This window comes from Hydra vulgaris, chromosome 10 (assembly GCF_038396675.1).
Source record: "Hydra vulgaris chromosome 10, alternate assembly HydraT2T_AEP".
NCBI lineage: Eukaryota > Metazoa > Cnidaria > Hydrozoa > Anthoathecata > Hydridae > Hydra > Hydra vulgaris.
Genome location: NC_088929.1, coordinates 1,984,552 through 2,006,231, shown reverse-complemented (window position 1 = coordinate 2,006,231; position 21,680 = coordinate 1,984,552). Strand labels below are relative to the sequence as shown.

Genomic DNA, 21,680 nt, shown 5'->3' with positions numbered 1-21,680 from the left:
TGGAATGCCATAATGTTGTACTTCAGTAAGATGCATTTTTTCAGTAAGACAATCAACAGTTTGAGATGTACTAAGTCTTTTCTTCAAATCTATCCATTTCCCAAATGAATTGTAGCGCTCTGCACTGCTTTCATGTCTTTTTAAAATTAGTGTCATGTGTCTCCAGTCATTTGTTCCAGTTTTCACTAAGCAAGAATTAATGTTAGTAAGCAATTTACAACAAAAAAAAATACTTTGTCTGATTTAAGTGAATAAACAAGCCAAGATCTGTTGATTAATTCACCATTAGGAGCTTTGCGATAAAAATGTACATAGTTAAAAAATCGGTTTTGATGATCTTTTGCAGTAAGTAGTAACAGAAAATTTTTTAGGTCCTTTTGTAACTATGTCTTGAATTAATATTGTGGACAAATTTTCTGGCCCATTCGCTAAATCATCATAGTTATTTTCAGTCACGTAAACAGCCAATTTCATGTTATTGTTTGAAGGTTTGATTTCCAAATTCAATTCCACAATTGCATTAGTTTCACTATATCCTTCATTAATATTTTCAATTCCAATTATGTTCATTTCTCTCTCCTTTTTTTTTTCTTTTTTTGATCCATTTTATTTTAGGACTTTAGTATAAATTTATTTTAGGATTTTAGTATAAATTTGTTGCTATTTTAAATTACCTTTCAATAAAAAAAACAAAACAAAATAGTACTAAAGGATTACTTTCGCATCATAAAGTGTAACAGACTTAGTACTTTTTGCTTGGGTTTTTTGATTATTTTTCATTTAGTTTAATGCAAGTTCTTTAATATTTAATAATAAAGCAATAACAATCATATTTTTAAATTTAATTTATTTGAACTATCAAAAATATGCATAAAGGAACTCATTATGCAATGAGTAATCTGAAACTGCATTATCTGCATCAAAATAGACAGTTCTAATTGCATGCAGTTTTACTAGCTAGATATACTATTACTAACAAAAAATAATTATGCACAAAAATTAAGCAAAACTAAAAATGTGTAAAAATAATTATATAAATAATAGACTAACAGGAGATTTGTCTTTTTTTTAATAAAAACATTCAAGAAAATGCTTTTTAAATCTGGAAAATAATATGCTGATATGCCATTCACAACTGACAAAAGAAATTTAAGGTGGGGACCTATTTCAGTAAAGCTAGTATCAATGTCGGCCATCTTGTCCAGAAGTAAACAGAAAATGTAAACTTTGTCTGATTGGTAAGCAGAAAAGGTTGAAAAAAAACTGACTGGGATTGAACAAGGGGCATAACTCGTTTTTTACAAAAATGGACTTAGTACCTTTTGCATTTTTAGTTATAGATCTAGAAAAGCCTATATATTTTGTTTCTAAGCAGAATTTTAATTTTGTGCCTTTTTAATGCTGCACTTGTGTGTTTCGCACACTTCCCACGCGCTATGAGCCGGCTCTGTATATATGCATATATATATATACATATATATACATATGCATATATATATATATATACATATATATATATATATATTTTTTTGTTAATTCACCTCCCCAAGGCCCAGAAGGCCACTACAGACGATTATAACCCTCTCTCAACTCTTTAACTTCGAAACACGAACCTTGACGAACAAGGTCGCTGCGCGGAGAAACAAGTTGAGCGCGGTACTACCAGGGACGTGGTGGGGATCGAACTCGGAACCTCTCGCTATATATATATATATATATATATATATATATATATATATATATATATATATATATATATATATGTATACATATATATATATGTATATATGTATGTATATGTATATATATATATGTATATATATATGTATATATATATGCATACATGTATATATATATGTATACATGTATATATATATATATATATATATATATATGTGTATATATATATATATATATATATATATATATATATATATATATATATATATATATATATATATATATATATATATATATATATGTATATTAGGGTTATGACTTTTTTTCAACCCCATGCTCTTGTACTGTAATTTGATGAACTTTTATCTAAAGAGCACGAAATGAACTATTATTTGCATATTTTTTGAAAAAAGTTCACCCCGCCATTGAAAAATCAATTTTTCAATAAAAATTGATTTTTCAATAAAAATTGATTTTATGTCAAAATCAATTTTTCAATGGCGGGATGAACTTTTTTAAAAGATATGCAAATAATAGTTCATTTCGTGCTTTTTAGATAAAAGTTTATCAAACTACAGTACAAGAGCATTGGGTTAAAAAAAAGTCATAACCCTAATATATATTAGCCTGACCTAACAGCCGACCTTAAAGTGTATGAGTTCACAAAAAATTTGCCAACCTTGTATTTTTTACCAACCTTGTTTCTTTTACCAACCTTTTATCAACCTTGTATGTTTTATAGTCAAATCTTTGTTTCGCATTTTTTCTGCCAACCTGATGTCAACCTCACACAGATCAGCACTGGTCAGCAAATTATTGCCGACCTTTTCTTTCCTAATTCCAAGGGCTGATATAGATATATATAATTGTTTCAGTGCTAAAGGAATGAAACAAGCGAATGTGAAACGTGAATCTAAAGTTTATTCATTTAAAGAACAAAAAATAGAAATGGAATTGAGAGAGGTATATACTTACATTTTATTGACTTAACAAAAATTTTTAAAATTATTTTGTTTAATTTGAAATTTTTGTATAATTTTAATAATAATAATAATTGTAATAATAATAATAATAATAATAATAATAATAATAATAATAATAATAATAATAATAATAATAATAATAATAATAATAATAATAATGATAATAATAATATTAATAATAGGAGTTAAAGAAAAACAAAGGTGAAAATAAAATTGAATTAAATGCAAAACAAAAGGAGCAACTGGAAATATTAAAAAGTCAAGAAAAAGAAGTTCGTAACAGGCTCAAAATTGTAAGCAATATATTTTTAGAAAGTTTAGAAAAGATGTCATAATAATGATGGTAATAATAATGGTGATGCTGATGATGATTTATATACTGTTTAATTTAAATGTTGTTTTACTAGCTTTCAAGTTCTGTATTAAAACAAGTCACACTTCTAAATATTTGTTTTGCAAGTAAAGCAGTAGAACTACAATGTCATTATGCAGATTTAATTCATATGCTACTTGGTCTTTCAAAATATCTGATGGTTGCTACTCATGTTGTTCCTTGTTATTTAAGAATGTCACAGTGTATTTTTACTGATGATCTATCACATCTTGGTAAAATGAATATTCTTTTTTTAAATTATTTACTTCAACTTTTCTTGTATTGTAGTTTATTATATATTGTAGTTTATTATGAATTATTATGCAGTTTATTTACCATTATATAATATATTATATTGTATTAATTTTATAATTAAAAACATATAATATTCCTTTTCATATTCATATTTATTCTTGCTGACAATATAAATATGGCAGAAATTGTCCCTTATTTAAAATTTTTTTGAAAAAGTAGTTTTAATTTTTTTTTTTAATAAATTTTGGAAAATTGTTGTATAGGAGAATTAATTGGAAATGTAATAATACGTCACATTGACCCCCCATGCACGCTGCCCTCAAATTGGTCTTTGGAAAAACTTAGTGATCAAACTGCTCGAGTTTTGGATCTTATTCACAAATTTATTAGCGAACGAAATCTCTATCTTATGATGGCTCATACACGAAAAAAACCTTTTACAGTTCTTGCATTTACATATTTATTGCCTTTATTAAAGGTTGTTTTAAAAGACCGTGGTTCTGTTGTTAATGCAAATGAAGGTCTACGGATGAAAGCTTTGCAGATCATAATGGTGCACTGTAAATTGCGATCAAGTTCAGTAGATGATGTATTAAAAATTTTTTCAATAAGCAATAAAACAAATTTATTTTTTTATGTAAAACCTTTTGATATATTTATATATATATATATATATATATATATATATATATATATATTAATAGTAAATTTTATGTTATTTACATTAGTTACATAACCAGCGTACAAAATAAAAAATTGAAGGTAGGTAGTTTGAGCAACTAACACATACAATTTACTCATCGTAAATAATAAAGATATTTTAGCCATTTTTAAAAAACATCAGTCTGAAAATAATTTTAAAAACTTATTTTTTTAAAACTTTTTTTAATCTGTTAACTTTGACCGGCAAGAACTTTTATCAGTAGGTCAAAACAGCATTTTCGATCATTTTATGCACTTGTTGACCATTGACTGCCCATTATTTTGTACGCTAATATAGCAATATATTTCTTTCATTTGGTTAATTTTATAACTTTCATTATTTTAAACTTGCTTTTAGAACTTAAATTCTGTGCAATTACTTCCACGCACTGAGTTATTACAAATATTATCTGGAGTTATAATAGGCTGTGATGGACATAACAAAGATTCCAAGATTCAAATTTATGCAAACAATGTTTTTGATGAAGTTTGCAAATCAGCTAATGGTTCTGCAGGATGTGCTAAAGCTTCACTTTCAGAGGTAGAACTGTTATTAGAGTACATTCTTTCGAATTGCAGCATTTTAAGACATGCTTCTTTGAAAGGACTGTTAGAAATGGTTGATATTTTGCCCATGTATGCTGAGGTTTTATTGGATACGCTAGGAAGAAGGGTCATGATAGCAAGATACGACTCAGATAAAAAAAACGCTGAACTTGCTGAGTTGTAAGTTTTTTTTTTTATATATATATTTAACAAAGTTGAATTTATCTTTTAACAGTCATATAATACAAACTGTAGATAGAGTTGAATTTATCTTTTAACGCATATTACAAATTGTAGATAAAAATAAAGTGTCATCTGTATAAGGTGACCATATTTTAAAAAGACAAAATAGGAATGTGAAAATGAAAAAAAAACAAATGGTAAAGGTATGTCAATTACTTGGTCGATAATCTCTGAAACCTGACCTGAAGGGGCCCTAAAACGCTTCAAAAAGGTTCCTTAATATATATAAAAAGCTTAAGTTAAACCGTGATTACTAGCATCTGTTGCAATTCCATAAAAATTATTTTTTTCAACAACTGTTTTGATGTTATAGAGAGGATGTGGAGCAATTATTGATTTAACTTAAGGCAGCAGTTTTGGTTCATTCTGTCGAAAATTTATTTGCAATTTATGAACCTAAATACATAACTTTTATTAAATTATTATTACAATCTGTACTACAAAATGAATGTTTGACTGTATATGCGTTGGTTAATTCCGATGCATAAATCTTACACTCTTATTTGGAGCAAGATTTAATAAAAATGGAATCAACTATTTTTGAACAACTTCCAGTTGATATTTTGGAAATATGTTTTTGTATTTTTAAATGGTCTTTAATATTAGCCTGACCAGCATGTCCAATTCCTGTAAATGACATACATAATGAGCATTCTACTTCTTCTTAGTGGCAGCCTTTCCTTACAGACTTCCATTCTTTGGAGAAATTTTTGTTGTAAATGCATTTATGCTTTGGCATTTCATTTACATTCATTGGCATTTCATTGGCATTAAATTAAAAACTAGTTAAAAAAAAATCAAGTGAAAAAAACATTAAGTAAAAAGAATTTCAAGTTTGATTTAAAATCAAGAAATGTATTGTCTTAAAGTATATTTAAAAAGTTGCATATAAAATTATTAAGTGTGTACATAGTCTTTTTATTAAATAATTTCTCCTCTACTGATTTTGCAAAGTAGAACTGCGAATGCAACAAAATTCAAAATTATGAAATTCTATTGCTTCAATTTTTTATAGCCTGGTTACAAATTTATTTTTTACACTGGGTTTGTACAGTTACGCCAATCAATGCGCTGGCCAATACAGCTAAAGCTTTGTTGAGCAAAAATTAAACAATCATTTTTTGATTTTTTTTTGAAAGCATAACTGTTTCAAAACCAGGACAATTGACTGTCCCGATGATCTTTTTTGGGACGCGAAGATAAAGCACCTAAAACCAGAACAATCCCAGAAAACCAGGGCGTCTGATCATCTAACATCTGCAGGCTTGGACAGGAATGGCATGCGATCGACCGCTATTGCTGACCATGCAATTGATTTTTTTTGTTGACAACTTGAGCATGACTGTTTAGATGTTTTAATGATTTAAACATTTCAGAAATGCGTTAAAAAAAGAAACGCTAAGCTAAACAAGTCTTATAAGTCTTTTTTTTCAATTCTGAAACCTATAAAAAAATTAAAAAAACTTAAAAAGTAAAACAATTCTTCACAAAAAGAAAGTATATAAGCTTTAAAATAAAACTCAAAAGCTCAAACTCTAGGCCAAATTTGCTTTTTGTTACGTTTTTAATTGCGGTTGAAATAAATTACTTTAAAACTTTTTATATGTTTTGTTAAAGTTACATAAACCGCTTTTTCAAATTACTTCTAATCATTGTTTAATAAATGAAAAATAAATTTAAATTGTTGTTTATTTTAAAAGTGAAATTAAATTATTGAAATGAAATAAATATAATATTTGTATAATATTTGTATGCTGATAATAAAATTGTATCAACATTTTTTTTTTTGAAAAGGTAGCAAAAAAATTTTTTCTTTTAATAACAACATAGTCTTTTTAAAATAGGAATTTTTAATCATTTCATTAGTAATTCAAGTTTAAAAAAAAAAAGCTTTTAAACAATTCTTTGTAAAAATAGAAACAAAAAAACAAAGCAATTAAATCATTCCATGGCAACGGGAAGATTTTAGTTAAATTTATTCAAAATTTAAAGTATTTAAAAGAAGTAATCTTATGAAAGATTTTTAAAAAGACATGGAAAATAGTTTCAAGTGTTTAAATTTCTCATTAAAAGTTATTAGCGTGGTCAGTTACAGAGTGCGATCACATGCCATTCCTGTCCGAGCCTGCATCTGCACCAACACCAAAATATTTGGAACAATGAAATAACTACATATATGTATATAATAATATATATATATATATATATATATATATATATATATATATATATATATATATATATATATATATATATATATATATATATAGAAGTCTAAGAAAACAAATGAACAAATAAGATTTAACTCTTTTCTTATTTAAAATTTCAAGTTTTAATTGGTTAAACAAAGTTTTTTAACATTAGTTCAAATCCTTAGTTATAATCTAAGTAGGTAATAAATTTAGATAAACTCTTTTGGTTATTTTTTGTTATTATCAATTGAAAATTAGTTTTCTCTCTATGTTCCAAAATTCCAAACTTTATTATAATTATATTATTCAGTTAATTTATATAAATTTTATTAATTAGTCATACAAATTTTTTTACGTTTTTTAAGGGATAAAATCTTTATAAGGTAAAGTGCAAGAAATGTGTTTTTATAGATTTTTATAGATACAGATTTTTTAAAAAATTCTAAACTATTCAATTCTGAATAAGTGTTGTTTCTATGTTAAAATAGTTTATATTAGTTAAAGTTTATCTAACTATGTAATTTAAATAATAATTTAAAAAGTGAAAATATATAGTAACAGATATAGATGCATATAGTTTTATATAAAATAAAAAGGCTGAAAAATTTTTTATTCATTTAGAATAAAATTTTTTTGACAACGATAGGGTACATGTTGACAATAATAGCATACATGTTGACAACATGTTGACAAACAAAGGTTTATATAGGAACAATATGATTTTTGTAGACAACAATAGGATTCATGAAGACAACAATAGAATTCATGTAGACAACATTAGGGTTCACATATACAATAGGATTCATGCTGATAATAAAAGGATTCATGTAGACAACAACAGGACTCACGTAGACATCAAAAGGATTTATGTAGACACCAATAGTATACAAAAAGTAAGAAGTTGCTTGTAGATGAAAGTTAGTTGATTTTAAATAATAAGATTTATGAGGGACACAAAAAGACACACTTAACTATTCATTTGTGGTGACAAGAACTAAGCGATTCAATTTGTGGTGGCAAGATCAAAGTGATTCAACTAGTTGTAACCACAAAAAGTAGACAGTAGTGGCCTTCTCGGCCTTGGGAAGGTAAATAATTAAAAAAAAAAAAAGTTGTAACAAGAACTAAGTGGTTTAACTAGTTGTGACGAGAAACAAGACACTTTTGTTCTTCTGACTCTTCACTGTGTTACTAAACAAACTTTAGGTTGAAAATATTTGTTTTATGTCTAAGGACTCCAAAAATATGTTGTAACTGATGAAATATGGTATTTTAAAAAAACAAACAATAAATTACTATTTAGGGTATATACATAGATTTTTTAAATAGATATATACATAATCTTTTGTTCACTGGTGGGTCAAATAGCACAAGTCTCCTTGCTATGTGATATTGAATAAAATATGAAGTTTAGTTTGATAGATTTAAAGCACAAAAATGTTTCAAAAAAAAAGGTTAGAAATTTTTACATTCGTAAGTAAACCATTTTCTAAATTTTTCCCAAATGCAGACTAATACTATATTAAAACCATCAAAGGCATCACAAAATTAATGAATCAAAAAAATTTATTTGAGTAGCCTTTTACACTGGAGTCCTGTTTATTTTAAAGTTTAGTTTGGCAATGTATTTTTTGTCAAAATTTATTTATAAATAAAATATTAACCTTTAAATTCCTATCCATGAAACTTTGTTCTTTAAAGGCCATAATTTTGAAAATAAGATATCATTTGTTAGTTCTCCTCCAGTGAGCTAGTTCAATCCAGGTAGTGTTTGCACAGTCTATAAAATAATGTTTGCACAGTCTTTATAAAATAATAATATAAACTATTTATTTTTCAAAGTAAACTATTTATTTTTCAAAATAAACTATTTATTTTTCAAAATATACCATTTTTTTAAAAATATTGACATTTCATATTCATAATGCAATATAATAATTTTACATACTATGCCAATTTAACTGAAATTTTCAAAAACTGTATGTGTAATTTTTGAAATAGTGCAAACATGTAAAACCTTCTCCAACCAGTAAAGAAGTATACTTGCAATCAAAATTATTGTGCATTTTATCTTTTTCTCAGCGGCTAGCAACTAGTAGCTATCTAGGCTGAACTATTTTTTTTTTTGTTGACTATAAAGTTCAAACCAAACAAAAAAGAAATCTTCCATGTTAACTCTTATTGTTAAAACAACAAGGATGCTTGACACCATGTAAACCCAACATGTTAAACCAAAATTAGCAATATGCACAATAATTTAATAAATGTTTGAATTTTTAATAGTTTACTGTGGCTTTGTCCCAGAAAAGAAAAGATTTTTTTTGGAATTAAAAAAGACTTCAAGCAATTTGTGAAGCACCATTGAATATTTTTAAAGGTAATTTCTTTAAACTAAAGTTAAAGATATCTTAAAGCTGTTTCTTAATGTTAAAAGGTCATTTATATATATGAATATAAATAAACTATTAAATAAATGCATATGGGTACATGGTCAAACATGGTCAGAAATCTGTTTTTTAATTAAATTTTTAATCAAGTCCTACCAAACATTTACAAAGACTCAAATGTTTACAAGAGTTCTTTGCTAAGGTGATCTTATTTTGTAAGACAAATTTAGCACTTAAAGCACTTTTGCTATAAACTTTTCACCAAGTTTGTTCATATTGGTTCTTGTAGTTAGTATATTTATAATCTGATGTTTGTGTCAAACATTGTACTCTTAAAGAAAACAGCAAAAAGTTGCAAATCTTTAAAACTGATTTTTGTGATGCAGGTGGTCTTTAATCCATGAAAGATTTTTGTTACAGTAAAACCTATTGAACTTGAATTAAGAAACAAAACAAAATTATCTAACTTGCCCTGGTCAAATTTATGTGGTTGAATTAACCTAAATGTGGTTTTTCGGCTCGTTTTCTTTTGAAACTAGCATATTAAAGTCACTTCACCTGTTTGAATACTTTTATAAACTTGTCTTGTTAGAATGGCATTATAAAGCAAGCATGCTAATAAAGAACTGTTACATGTTTAGCATATTCCAGATTCAATGAGTAGATCATTGAAGTTGTACTCAGACGATGAAAAAATCGTTAAAAATTAACTAAAAAGACTAGTTAAGGTTACTGGTTTCTTGTAACATACTATGCATACTTTTTCTCTTGCTTTAGAAAAAGATGGAGAACAGTTTGGTTTTTTACTTTTTTGATAAATTCTTTATTTGTTATTTATGAAATATCTTGTTAATTACTTTAAAAGAAAATATCAAATGAGCAAATTAAATAGAATTTTTAATTAAAATGATTTGTTTTTAATAAAATGATTTGACATAAACATGTGATAAAGTTATGAACACCTTAACTTTTCAGTTGCCTAAATTGAGTTTTTTTTAATTTTTTTACTTTTTTTTGCTTTGTAAAATGCTTTATTTCATCAGAATGAAATGTTGCAATTTTTTGAAAGTGTTGTACATTTTTTGAGATTTGTAATTGAGATGGAGGATATTGGATTGTTACACATATTTGAAGTCCCAAAACCTCAATGTATATAAAACCAGTTTTTTATTTGTTTTTTTTCAAACTAAATTTAGTTCAGTGAGAGTGTCTTTAATTATTCTGTTCTGATGATTTACCAAAACTTTAATTTTGGTTTAATAGTTTTGTATTTTATCTTATAATGTATTACGTTATTTTAATGCGGCAAAATAGTTTAAAATTATAATTTAAAAATACTTAAAAATATTCATAGTTTAATATTTTATATATAAGGCTGTGGGAAAAAGCGAAACTAACAGTAAGTGGTGGAATGACATGTGACTTAGTTGAAGACATAATTCATCCTTTGGCTGACATACGTATAGCATCAAGTATGGCTCTTGCAACTTCCCTTGGAGAGCAACCGGCATTAGCACCTATGGTTATCAGTACATTGTTAATGACATACGAAGAACAAAATAAGGTATCAGTTATTAAAAATTTTTTGGTAACTCCTAATCTCATGATTTTATGTTTTATGAATTTCTATGAATAAATCATTTTTGAGTTTCTTATATTTTTATTAGATTAGAGTTGATATTTAACACAAAATTTGTTTATGTTTAGAAGATCATCATTTTACAATTAACTGTGTTTTTAGTTTAATAGCACAGTTTTCAAAGAAAAATTTTCTCTTGTTAAGAAATCTGTTTAATGTTAATATTCATTTATGAACAATGTTGCTGTAATTTCCATTTGTTTATTGTTGTTTTTTTGTGGACCAGTTTATAATTAATGGATTAGTTTTTTATTAAACTTGTTTTTGATAAAAAATTTTAATTAAGAAGTTTTTTGATTTTTTTAATGTTTAATTACTTTTTTTCCTAAAAGTTACTTTTGTTTAATTAATTACTTTAATTAATAATCTTTTGGTTTAATTAAGTCATTATTAAATTTAGTTTATGTGTAATTTTATTATAAATTAGTTTTAAAATGCAATAAAATTTTTAAAGATTCCTGCTCCTGTGATTGATAACCTTGGTCGAGCAGTTTCAGTTCATTTTGTTGATCCCTGGGAAGCGCGTCAAGGAGTTGCATTAACTCTTGAAAAAATTGTTGCCTTTATTCCTGATGAACAGGTATTTTTATTTTTTGAAAATTTTTTTTCCTACATTTTTACAAATTTTCAACTTAAAATTTGGCTTTATTTTGTTTTTTCTTTAGGTGGAAGTCTTATTTCGATTTTTTGTGCCTACTGCTTTTAGCGATCGTAATGAACTTGTAAGAAAGCAAATGTTAGATGCAGCTCTTGCATATGTTAACCATTGTGGACAGGTAGATTGATAAAATGAAATAAAAAATTTGTTGTCTTTTTTTATATATGATTTTTTAGAGTTATATAAATTACATCATAATTCAAAATATGGAATAGTAATTAGCATTAATTAAAAATTTATATTATTTAAATATTTTTTAAAACAAAAATTATTTATATATTTTTTGATAATTATTAGTTATACTTTTTTATAATTTTTTCATTAAAATGTTTATGTATTTTTTATTAATTATATTTATCTTTAAACTTATGTGTTTAAACATTTATATAAAATACAAAAAGGTACTCTTTTTAATTTTTTATAAATGTTTAAAAATTTCTCTTTACAATTTTTAGCCAGATAAATATTTAAAAAATACCCTTATTTTTAAAATTATAAAGTTTATTATAACATTTTTAAATTTAAATTTTTTTAAAATCATTTTATTAGAATTTTTTTTTTCTTTTAAAAATCTTGTTTACTTTAAATTTTTTGAAAGTTAAAAGTCATACTTTGAAAGTTAAAAGTCATACTTTGAAAGTTAAAAGTCATACTTTGAAAGTTAAAAGTCATGCTTTGAAAGTTAAAAGTCATACTTTGAAAGTCATGTAACACTTTAATAAAATAAAAATAACCAAATGTTTTTAAATGCAACCAAGTATTTAGAAAAAAACAAACATAGCTACCAAGCCTTAAAAATTTAAGAATTAAAAATTAGGCTTTGCTTCTATACTTTAAAGTATTTAAAATGGGGTAACAAATTAGTTGCCAAACCTTTAAAATAAAACATATTACTTTTTTAATTTGAAATAAGTTCTATAAATTTTCAGAATAATAATATTTTGCAATTATATTTTATAAGTAGATATTATCTACCCAGTTATTGACCCTAAATGAATGATATATTATATATACTAGATGTCTAACTTTGATCTGAAAAATGAAGCCACTTTTTGCCCTTTTTACAAATAGCAGATTAAATTTGTACACAAAAATTTCTTTTCTTAAATGAAGTAAATAAATTTTAAATTTAAATACTATTTTTGTAAAAGTGTTAAGCGGAAATTATAATACTTGTAAAATAATGATTTATGATTCCTTAATTTTTTTCAAAAAATTAAAACAACAGGCGGTTTTGAAGTATTTTTATGAATTAAAATACTTTTTAATAAACATTTATTCTCAAGTATTATGACAAGTTCATAAAAAATGTTCATTAAAAAACTTTTATAATTATTTTATAATTATTAAAACTTGTTTTTGAGTTATCTTTAATTTATTAGGAATTTTTGACTTACATTTTTGACTTTTACATTTTTGACTTTGGCTTCAGCTTTTGCCCTTTTCACAAGTGGCCGACTATTGTTATAAACAAAAAAAAGTGGCTTTATTTTTTGTCCAATAAAATCCGGCAAGTTAGACATCTAGTTTATACAATTTATCATTACCCTAAGTTGATGCAAATATTAAGACCCTATGTCATTATGATGTCATCTGTCATCATGTTTTATAATGATGTCATAATGTCATCTGTGATCATGTTTTAGTCTTTCTGTGTTTATAACATTATATATATATTTTATTTGTCAGAATCACATGACACTGCTTCTAAGCATATTTGAAGAGTTCCTTGATTCAGCACCAGACTCATCTGCACATGATGTAATACGTCAGTCAGTAATCATTTTGACTGGATCTCTTGCTAAACATCTTTCTAAAACTGATCCTAAAGTAAGTATATTAGGAGAGTAACTTATTTTATTTTATGTATTCATATCTTGCCATTATATTAAATAATTTTTAATGTTGTATTTTCAGATAAAACCAATCTTTTTAAAGTTAATGGCTGCTTTAACCACACCCTCTCAACAGGTAAGTACTAGGCTTTTAATTATTTTGTATAAGTTATTTTATTTATAAATAGTATTAAATGTTTAATTTTAGGTGCAAGAGGCAGTAGCAAATTGTTTGCCTCCATTATGTCTTGCCATTAAAGATGATGCTCCAGATCTTATTAAAAATTTACTTAATCAGGTTTTAAATTTTTTTTTAAATAATTTACATTGATTAATTTTCAAAGAAAAAAAACTAATTATCGGTTTTATTATTTATAATTTGTGTTATTATTTTTTTTTATATATATTGTTATTTTTAGCAGTTTTTTTTTATTGTTATTATTTATATTTTTTGTAATTCATATTTATTATTTTTTATTTGACCGTTTTATGGGCCATTGTTGCCGATTGGCAACTAAAAACAAAAGCCATTAACCTCTAAGCCTTGTCTTTAATTTGTTCATTTATAAAGTGCTATTGTATTTTATGATGATTCAGCAATAAGAAAAAAAATCATAATGGTTGTAATACACTTTTAAGGAACATTTATTTCCTAATACTTGTACTTAGTTTTTAAACTCGCTGTTTTATAAATGTATAGTGTCAATTCCTTATAAAATGAAATTAAAAAATTAATTAGCATTGTTAGCAAGTGTTCTTTGTCTCTAAAAAGTACAATTATTTTTTTATTTATATATATATATATAAAAAAATAATTTATTCTTTTTTCTTATATATATATATATATATATATATATATATATATATATATATATATATATATATATATATATATATATATATATATATATATATATATATATATATGTATATGTATATGTATATATATATATATATATATATATATATATATATATATGTATATGTATATGTATATATATATAAAGGTCCCCATATATATATATAAATATATATATATATGGGGGTTTAAAAATTTTGTTAGAGCTGGCACATCTGGTATGACATATTATTTTTTTTTTGTATTCTGAAGCAAGTGGAAATTTGAAATGTAATGGGGAATATGTTGTAAGAAAGCTTTATGAAACACTTCCAAAAAATCTAAATCATAAACTTTTTTTTAACATCTTTACATCTTACATCTTTGGATCTGTGTTTGATGCTGATGAAATTTTAACCACAGCAAAAATTAGATCAAACAAAATTAAAAAATGTCCCCTCTCAACAGAGAAAGAATTTTAAAAAAAGGACATGGCAGCAGCTGCTATTTCAGAGATGTCAATTAAAGATTGGTTTTGGTGAGATGGTTTGACAACAAATGTATTCAACTTGTTTCTACATTTTCTACCCCCATTTCATTATCAAATGTCAAAAGATGATATTGAAAAAATAAATCACATGTCAATGTTTCCTGTCCTGAAATTGTAAAGGAGTATAACAACTCTATGGGAGGAGTCGACTTAGCTGACATGCTGATATCCTATTATCGTACCCCAATAAAGACAGGTGGTATTTGAAAGTGATATTTCATTGTGTTGATAACTGTAAAGTCAATGGGTGGCTTCTATATCGTTGTTATGCTGACCAATTAAATTTACCCAAAAAAAGTCAGTATTCACTGTTAAAGTTTATTTCCAATGTGGCTGAAGTTCTTACATCTGCTGGAAAAGAACTACCTTCACGGTCAGTTGGAAGACCATCAAAGAGATTGATCAATATTGATGAAAGTACAAATAAACGTGGTTGTAAACCTTTACTACCAAACCCTTGTGTTGATGTTTGCTATGATTGCGTAGATCATTGGCCAGAGTATAAAGATTCAACAACCATGGGTTGCAAAACCCATGGAAACAATTTTTGTTTCCATGGGTTTCACAAAAAATAACTCCTTCATGTATTTAGAGTATCACTTATTAGGAATGAAATAATGTATGTAGTCTGCAATATTTTTACTATTTTCATGTTTATCTAATATGCATATGCAATATGTTTTTGTGTTTATCTAAAATGTATATGCAATATGTAATGTATATGCAATATTTTTTAATTTAGTTACAATAAAATCAATAATTCTTACTTACTTTGCTTATAAATTATATCGATACTACCTAAGCATAGTCAAACCTATTGTGCTATAAACTTAATCTTAATAATATTCTCTAATTATGTTAATTATGTTTTTATCATTATGGTATTCTTTATACAATTATAAAAAAGGTATACATTTTTTTAAACATTTTTTTTTTTAAATTTATTTAACTAAATGGCAACAATTTTTTATATTTTCTATTAATTTGCCCTTAACTGTTGTGAAATTATTATTATTTTAAGTAAATTTCATAATTTGGCTCATAAAGAGTTAAATACATAATTATATTAGTTGATAATTTTTTTGTTTGTAATAATTTAGTTGTAATTATTTATTTCTTAGCTGTTTGAATCAGAATCATATGGAGAACGTCGTGGTGCAGCATTTGGATTAGCGGGCATGGCAAAAGGTTTAGGCATTCTATCATTAAAACAACACAATATAATCAGCACTTTAAATGAATACATTCAAGACAAGAAGGTTTGGCGGCATAGAGAAGGTAAACATTTTTGATATCTCACTGAATTATTTTGCTGTCTAAAATAATTTTGGTTTTTATTTTTTACTGGACACCTTGTAGAATTTCTTCTCATTAATTGTAATTTTTATAAAATCTAGGTCTTTAGAGAACTCTTCTTAAAGATGGTTTATATTAAACCAGCTATAAGATATTATAAGACAAAATTTAATAATAATTTTATTACTTTAGTGATTGCATTCTTGTGATTTCTCTGAACTTCCTTTTGTTTTAGTATATTCCTTCCTTATTGTTTATTATATCTCAACTTTCTCCTTTTACTTATTTCTTCTTTGATATTGTTTAAGAATTCTCTACTTATGTGGTTCTTTCTACTTTAATTACTCTTACTTTAATTTATTAAATAAAAATTTTAAGGCTCCTTTGGCCGTTAATAATGTTGCATCTGCTCGACTTAGAGCTTCTACAGTTATTCGTGTTGGTTCTAATACAGCTAATAGAATTTCGACTATTTGTATGTAATTATCTTTCCACAAATGGTTTAAATTTTATTCACTTAATGCCATTTGCACACAGTTTTTGATTTTTAAGAACCGTTTCACCATTATTTCAATAGTATTCCAGCGTGTTTTACTGTCTAGTAGCAAAGCCAATTCTTTTTGTACTTGGTCTTTTACATATTTTTGTAAAACACCATTTTTCACTGAAAATTTTTTAAAGAGTTTTACAATTTTTCGTATATTCCTTCAATTGCATCTTTAATTTGGGATTTAAGTTGAAAGTTTTTGCTACGTAAAACGTCAATTTCCAAATTAAAGTCATCTTCTGTACTTCCAATGTTAGCATCATTGTCGCTATCTACAGTCTCATGCTTGTCTACGGATTTATTTATTTCATTTTTCGGTTCAGTGTGAAATATTTTCAAAACTGCTTGATGTATGGCATGATTGTAGCACCGCAGCACCATCGCCACAATATCTTCTTGTAAAGATAGACCAACCTCTTCTAATATTTGTGACAGTATTTCCAAAGTTTTTTCTGATATACAACTTCTTTGATAAAAATCAAACCAAGGTTAAATAAATTATTTTCATTATTTCTGTATAAATGAACACCCATGAATCTACAATTTTTAACGCTTGTCCATTCGTCAATAGATACGCTGAACTTTCTTTCTTCATCCTTTAATTTCTTTATAATCTGTACTATCTCTTCTTTCTTGCTATGGTAAAATTCCACCATTAATTGTCTCACCTCAGAAGGGTTTTGAGGTAATCTGAATCTCCTGGCTGTCATACTTTGCCGTATAAATTTACTTTTAGTAATTTTATTGAACGATATACCGTCCTCAGCAGCCAATTTAGAAATCAATTCAGCCAGGGTTAGTCGTTTTTTTAAAATAGTTTGATTAGTTAGATTTTCAGCTTTATTCCGTTTATTTTGATAAGATGTAGAACTTTTTAATACGCAAGTGTATTTGTGGACATTTTCAAGATGTCTTCGCATACCAATCGTTGTTGAACCTTTGCATAAAAATTTTCCTGTACATAAATTGCAATGTGCCTCTTCGTTGTTTATTTAAAATATGACTTAATATCTTTGTAAGTCTTGCCCTTGTTGTTGTTGCTCATTTTTTCTATGAAAACTAGAATAAATAAAATAAATTACAAAACTTTTTGTAAGATCATTTGAAAGAGTCAAATCATAAATTTCTTTAAAAATTTAATCCTTCTTTTCTTATATAAAATATAAAATATTGCAATTTAAAAAATATAAAAAATTGTTTTTTGAAAACTCTTTATCATAGTATTAGTATTTAATGTAAAAAAAAACCAGAACAAAAAAGAAAACCTTGCACGAAAATTTGGCTTACGTACATGTAAAGAACATAGACCTATAATTTGAATTAGATTAATCATTAAAGCAAATAATAACTTTAATTTTTTTCTCGAGAATTTTTATTCGATTTCTTGAGAATTTAGAAATAAAAATTATAATTATATAATGTATATGTATAATTACCTAAAGAGTAAGTGTTACATCTATCTGTTACATCTATCTGTTGTTATATCTATCTGATGTTATATCTAATATATGCAACATTGAATCTTTTTTTTTAATAAGATAAAAAAAAAATGTTTTAACGTTTCATAATGATAAAAAATTATTTAAATTTTGTTTTTGAATATTTACTTTATTATTTTTTTGTTCTCGTTTTTTTTTTAATTTTACTATTAAACTTTCTTATTTTTATCAAAATATTTTGTTATTAGGTGCTTTATTTGCTTTTGAAACTTTATGTACAATGCTTGGTAGACTGTTTGAACCTTACGTAGTTCATTTGCTACCTCATTTACTATTATGTTTTGGAGATGGTAATCAGTACGTAAGAGAGGTAATTATTTTTTAATTAATTTTTAAAAAAAAATTTTAAATTTTATGGTAGGCATAGTTTTAAACAATAAAACCTTTTGAAAACCTTTTTGCAACAATTCTGAAATCTCCATTTGTTGTGACTATAAACCTTTACATTTGTTGCTATTGCTATTCAATATATATACTTCTGATTTTTTGCAAAGTACATTTTTTCATTTTATGGGTGTTACCTAATAGTATTCTCATGTAATAGGCAGCTGACGAAACTGCAAAGGCTGTCATGAAAAATTTGAGTAACCATGGTGTAAAACTTGTGCTACCATCTTTACTTAAAGCATTAGAAGAAGAATCATGGCGCACAAAAACAGGTAAAATTAATTTTTCAACGTTTTAATTTTGTTAATTTTATAATTTAAAGTTTGTATGGCAATAATATTTAAGTCATTAATGGTGAATTCATAACACCAAATTTTTTTTAAGTTTGTTCAATTACTCAATTAAAATACACATTTGATTTTAGGCAGTGCTGAGCTTTTGGGTGCTATGTCATTTTGTGCTCCCAAACAATTGTCATCCTGTTTACCTAGTATTGTCCCACGGCTAACAGAAATACTTGCCGACTCTCATTTAAAAGTACAGAAGGCTGGGCAACAAGCACTTAGACAGATTGGTGGTGTCATTAGGAATCCAGAGATTCAAGGTTTTTATAAATTTCACAACATTTTGAGACATTTAAAGAGCTGCCATCGTGTTTATTTTTAAACAATTTTTTAAATTCATTTATGTACAAAGCAAAACATTTTTTTATTACTTTAATAAGTTTTATTTTGTATTATAATAACTATATTAACATATTAAGTATTGTAATTAGAAGTTAATTAATAAATAATAATGTTTACCATAATTATTTACCATATTAATTACCATAATTAATTTACCATATTAAATACCATAATTAATTACCATATTAAATGCCATAATTATTTACCATATTAATTACCATAATTAGAACTATAGTATAACTATAATAACATAAAATTAGAAGTAAAGTTATTTAATAATTAAAGGTAAAGTAATTTAATAATGACTTTTTTATTGTAATCTTTATCTTAATGACGTTTTATTTATATTTATGATTTAAAAAAAAAAAAAAAAAACACCAATTAATATATAATTTTATAGAAATATCATCTATTATACTTGATGCATTATCTGATCCAAACAAAAACACAGTGGCTTGTCTTCAAGCACTACTAAATACTTCATTTGTTCACTTCATTGATGCACCATCTCTTGCTCTCATAATGCCTACACTAGAGAAAGCATTAGATCAAAGACCCACAGAAACTAAAAAAATGGCTGCTCAAATTCTTGGAAATATGTATGCATTAACTGATCCAAAGGTAAGTAAATATGTATACATTAACTGATCTAAGGTAATAAGTATATAGTTATTTGTGGGTGTGTTGTTTACAAATTCAACTTTTAAAAGTTGAATATCATCAATAATTATCAGAATCATTGTAATTTTAATTGGAAAAACGGCCTGGAAATCAGTTTTGATTTTCATTAAGTTTTTTTTATTGTATTTTATTTATGAATATAAAAATATACTGCTTACATTATAGTCAATATTACTTTTTTTTCAAATTTGTTTAAATTTTTTTTCAAATATACTATTATACTATTAGACAAATATACTAAAACTTTCTTTCTAATATACTATTTTCAATATTCTCCTCTTTTTTTTTTCGTTTTTATATATATATATATTTTTTTAAATATATAATGATTGTGCATACTTGCATAATAAACAAGTAGACTAAAAAATAACAAAATGGAATTTAGAGTGAAATAAAAAGAACATCCCACAACAGTCAGTGAAATGATTTATTATTATATTTTGTTGTAGTTTTTTGTTATGTTGTCATAGGACTTGACTCCCTACCTGCCGGCTGTTGTACCAGGTTTAAAAAAATCTTTGTTAGATCCATCGCCTGAGGTGAGATTTTTATTTTGTTAAAAAGAAATAATTATACAATAAAAATAATTTTCGTTGAAATAATTTTTATTGTATATTCATTTTGTTATAATATATATATATATATATATATATATATATATATATATATATATATATATATATATATATATATATATATATATATATGTTTATATATATTGTTTTTGTTTTTTTAAATAGTTACTTTTTTTACATATTTGTATTTTATTTTAGGTAAGAGGGGTTTCTGCACGTGCATTAGGTGCAATTGTAAAAGGAATGGGTGAAGAGTGCTTTAATGATTTGATGCCATGGTTACTTGAAACACTTACATCTGAAATTAGTAGTGTTGACAGATCAGGAGCTGCACAAGGTTTTATTAAGATATTTTGATTATGTTACTTGTTTAAAGTTTGTCACCAGACCTTTCATTCTATCAACAGATCATTTATTTAAAACTTGTTACCAGATTTTTCATTTGTCATTATCAGCAAGTCTTATGTTTAAATCTTTTTACCAAGGTCTTTATCAAATAATAGAATAAAAGATTTTAGAATGAATAAATTATTTTTAAAAGGTTTATCTGAAGTGCTCCATGCGCTTGGTCAAGAAAGACTAGACAAATTGATGCCTGATGTCATAGCTACTACCATGAAAGTTGAATTGCCTCCATTTGTTAGAGAAGGATACCTCATGTTATACATCTATCTTCCTGCTACATTTGGTGATGACTTCATTGGGTATATTAGTTCTATTGTTCCAGCGATTCTTAAAGTAAGTTTTTCCTTTTTTTTTTTTTTTTTTTCTTTCAATTTTTTGTTTCAATTTTTTCCTTTTTTTTAAAGATTTTCGAAAATAATTTTCGTAAAATTTAATTACTATTATTAAATGCTTTTAAAACTTTTAAATAACTTCTACTGCTATTATTATTTATAAAATCATTTTTTGAAGTTCTTATTTGTTTATTGTGTTTTCTACTACTTCATGCTTATAACCTTCTTTTTGTTATATTAAATGTTTTCGATTCTTTATTTTATGCTCATATCTCCTTTTTGTTACATTACGTGTTTTAGATTGTTTATTACAATACAAGTGAATCAACAAGAACAAATTTTTATTTATTTTACTTTACATTAATTTATGTTTTAAAGGTTACATAGTTAC

The 21,680-nt window shown here is 25.3% G+C and overlaps 1 protein-coding gene across 1 annotated transcript in view; it reads left to right on the top strand.

Moving 5' to 3' along the window:
- Positions 1 to 21,680, top strand: part of LOC100204855 (stalled ribosome sensor GCN1) — a 78,365-nt gene that overhangs the window by 39,596 nt on the left and 17,089 nt on the right. Inside the window, exons 23-41 of the mRNA XM_065807054.1 lie at positions 2,556 to 2,643; positions 2,846 to 2,956; positions 3,071 to 3,269; positions 3,555 to 3,880; positions 4,352 to 4,719; positions 10,736 to 10,925; positions 11,455 to 11,580; positions 11,666 to 11,776; positions 13,348 to 13,488; positions 13,576 to 13,629; positions 13,702 to 13,791; positions 16,003 to 16,159; positions 18,412 to 18,533; positions 18,768 to 18,882; positions 19,035 to 19,214; positions 19,697 to 19,917; positions 20,448 to 20,516; positions 20,751 to 20,889; positions 21,094 to 21,290. Coding sequence (XP_065663126.1) covers positions 2,556 to 2,643; positions 2,846 to 2,956; positions 3,071 to 3,269; positions 3,555 to 3,880; positions 4,352 to 4,719; positions 10,736 to 10,925; positions 11,455 to 11,580; positions 11,666 to 11,776; positions 13,348 to 13,488; positions 13,576 to 13,629; positions 13,702 to 13,791; positions 16,003 to 16,159; positions 18,412 to 18,533; positions 18,768 to 18,882; positions 19,035 to 19,214; positions 19,697 to 19,917; positions 20,448 to 20,516; positions 20,751 to 20,889; positions 21,094 to 21,290 — 3,004 coding nt within the window. The remainder of the gene's footprint in view (positions 1 to 2,555; positions 2,644 to 2,845; positions 2,957 to 3,070; positions 3,270 to 3,554; positions 3,881 to 4,351; positions 4,720 to 10,735; positions 10,926 to 11,454; positions 11,581 to 11,665; positions 11,777 to 13,347; positions 13,489 to 13,575; positions 13,630 to 13,701; positions 13,792 to 16,002; positions 16,160 to 18,411; positions 18,534 to 18,767; positions 18,883 to 19,034; positions 19,215 to 19,696; positions 19,918 to 20,447; positions 20,517 to 20,750; positions 20,890 to 21,093; positions 21,291 to 21,680) is intronic.